Source organism: Clinocottus analis, unplaced genomic scaffold, assembly GCF_023055335.1.
Source record: "Clinocottus analis isolate CAN_PGR_092001 unplaced genomic scaffold, fCliAna1.0.p SCAF_8, whole genome shotgun sequence".
In the NCBI taxonomy this organism is placed as follows: domain Eukaryota; kingdom Metazoa; phylum Chordata; class Actinopteri; order Perciformes; family Cottidae; genus Clinocottus; species Clinocottus analis.
The window spans coordinates 678,299-680,798 of record NW_027176240.1 but is presented as its reverse complement, the minus strand read 5'-3'; the positions used below and the strand labels follow the sequence as shown (position 1 = coordinate 680,798).

At 41.4% G+C, this 2,500-nt stretch overlaps 1 protein-coding gene across 6 annotated transcripts in view; it reads right to left on the bottom strand.

Moving 5' to 3' along the window:
• The window catches only part of wdpcp (WD repeat containing planar cell polarity effector), a 63,858-nt gene that overhangs the window by 47,641 nt on the left and 13,717 nt on the right, over positions 1-2,500 (bottom strand). For all 6 annotated transcript variants that reach the window (XM_068567199.1, XM_068567200.1, XM_068567198.1 and 3 more), the window contains one exon: positions 1,753-1,944. In XM_068567199.1, the coding sequence (XP_068423300.1) occupies positions 1,753-1,813 (61 nt within the window). In that variant the 5' untranslated portion in view covers positions 1,814-1,944. The remainder of the gene's footprint in view (positions 1-1,752; positions 1,945-2,500) is intronic.

Below are 2,500 nucleotides of genomic sequence, written 5' to 3'. Positions count from 1 at the left end.
CTATTCTACTGACACGGTGCTTTCTTTTGTTTGTAATCAAACTAAAGTATGTTTGTACGACTTCTTAAAAGAGCCTTTTATCCTGATACGTTCAAATGAAATAGTTTAAAAGATCTTTAATGACGTCGACTCCATACTACGACTTTGCAAACGTCGCGGTGTCGGGTGGCTTCCTGTTTTATTTTGTAGTTTGTCCTCAGTGTCTCCGCACTTCCTGCTCCCGTGTGCCTCGTCTCTGATCGTGCGTGTGTGTCTCCTGATTGTCTGATTGTCGTCACCTGTGCTGCCCTCGTTGTTTCCACCTGCGTCTCGATACCTTCCCAAAAAAATCCCAACTGTCGTCCGTCTTAAACAAGAAACTCGTCCGTCAACTCATCAGGACAAAAATGGGGGAGGAATTAAACTTGTGTTAAACGTGTTTGTGAATCCATATTATTATTATTGTTGTTGTTGATTTCCCCCCCAGGCGTTGACGTATATGATGTAAGGGGCGGAGGCGATAGCGAGCGTCACGCCCCAGAGACCAGGCCTCTCCGCTCAGATGTATCCTCCACACATTTCCAGAGAGATAGCACAAGACACACAAAAGCAGGCAGAAAAAAAAACACCAAAACAAATAAGGATATGTCACCATCACCTGGGATGCACACGCTGTCATACCTTTGTGTATCGACACACACACACACACACACACACACACACAACGCGAGTCAGCCTCTGAGAGACGCTATCTCCGTCTGGAGCTCAGCAGACTGTGAAAGACAAGGCCGAACTGAAGGGAGGAGAAAACAAGAAAATGGAGAAACAGAGCATTTCCGTCTGACAGAGGAGATGGACCGATAGGTGAAGAGCAGGGAAGAAAAACGACAAACTGCAGGGAAAAGTCAAACTTAAGCCACGCCCACTCCGCCCCACAGGGGAGCGCCGTTTCGACAGTGCTGAGCGGCGAACGCCACACACGCTGAAGGCAAACTTTAGCTTTTTTTAACCCTATTTTCCTCCTAAAGTGACTAATGGCGACGAACAATTTGTTCTAAATTGATCCAGAATGTAGTCAGAACGCACACAATGTATTTAAGAAGTGGGCGTGGTCATCGAGACGGCGATTTTTGCCGTCGCCATCTTGGATTACGACCATCTGCATTGGGTTCGTTGTTTTCTGCAGCCAATGAACGAAAGTGACCATATATGACGGCGTATTGACCTGCGTATTGACCTGTCAATCACAGTAAGCCCCGCCCTAAAGCATATCCTGCTTTACGACGTATTTGTTTCCAACAAAACAAAAAGTAAAGACTAGAATAAAATTTAAAAAACTAAATGGAAAAGTCTAAATTATTATGACCGTAATCCATTTTCAGTGAATGCTACAAAATTGATAAAATGTTAAATTAAAAGTGTGGAACGGTGGCATCCATATTAGTCAGAATAATAAATGTAATTTGGATATCACATTTAAAAATACAAACAAAGTCTCAAGGTGCAAAATCTTAAGGTGCATGGAAAGTATTGTGTTGGAATACAACACAAAAACTAGCACACGGTCTCCAGAAACCTTAAATGAAAAGGTCACGTCATGCAACAAATACAAATCAACAGCAGGAGAGTTTGAAGAGGGCGAAGCGAAGAGAGTGAGCGTCGTGTTGACGGAGAGCCGGATCGCTGGAGGAGATACTGGAGTGAAGACCAAGTGAGCGCTGACGGGGAGGTGAGAGAGGAACAAGGTGGGAGACGAGGGCGAGAGACGCTTACCTTTGACTTGGAGAGAGCTCTTGGTGGACCACAAGTGCAGCTCGGCCAGGCAAAACGCCATCTGACCGGCGGTTTGAAACCCGAGTCTACAGAGGAGGGACAGGACAGGAAGCGTGCAGAGCCAGAGCACACGACCACAGATGCATATCAGAGCGACACGGGGCGCGTCTGAGGGGTCACTTTGCCCCTTTTCTGTGGAAAGATGATAAAATAAATATGTGAGATAGATGTATGATGGTCGAGGGCGCGAGAGACAAATGAGTTTTTTGATACCGTTTGAATAAACACAAAAATTAGCTCCAAAAAAAAAAAATTGCTTACAAAAAAAATGTCTTCTCAAAAAAAAGTGCTCTCCAAAACAAATACGCTCTCAAAACTCAAATTTGCTCTCCAAAAAAAATTTGTTCAAAAAAAAAAAAATGTAAGTTTGCTAAAAAAATAAAAGTTCTCAAAAAAAGATTTGCAACAAATACACTCAAAAAATGCTCTCAAAAAAAAGTTTGCTCTAAAAAGAAATTGCTCTCAAAACTAAAATTTGCTCTCCAAAAAAAAATTGTTCAAAAAAAATGTAAGTTTGCTAAAAAAATTTTTTCGCAAAAAAAGATTTGCAATACACTCAAAAAAATGCTCTCAAAAAAAGTTTGCTCTAAAAAGAAATTGCTCAAAAAAAAAAAGAAAAAAAAATTCCTCTAAAAAAAAAATTTGCTCTCAAAACTAAAATTTGCTCCAAAAAGAAAAAAAGAAAAAA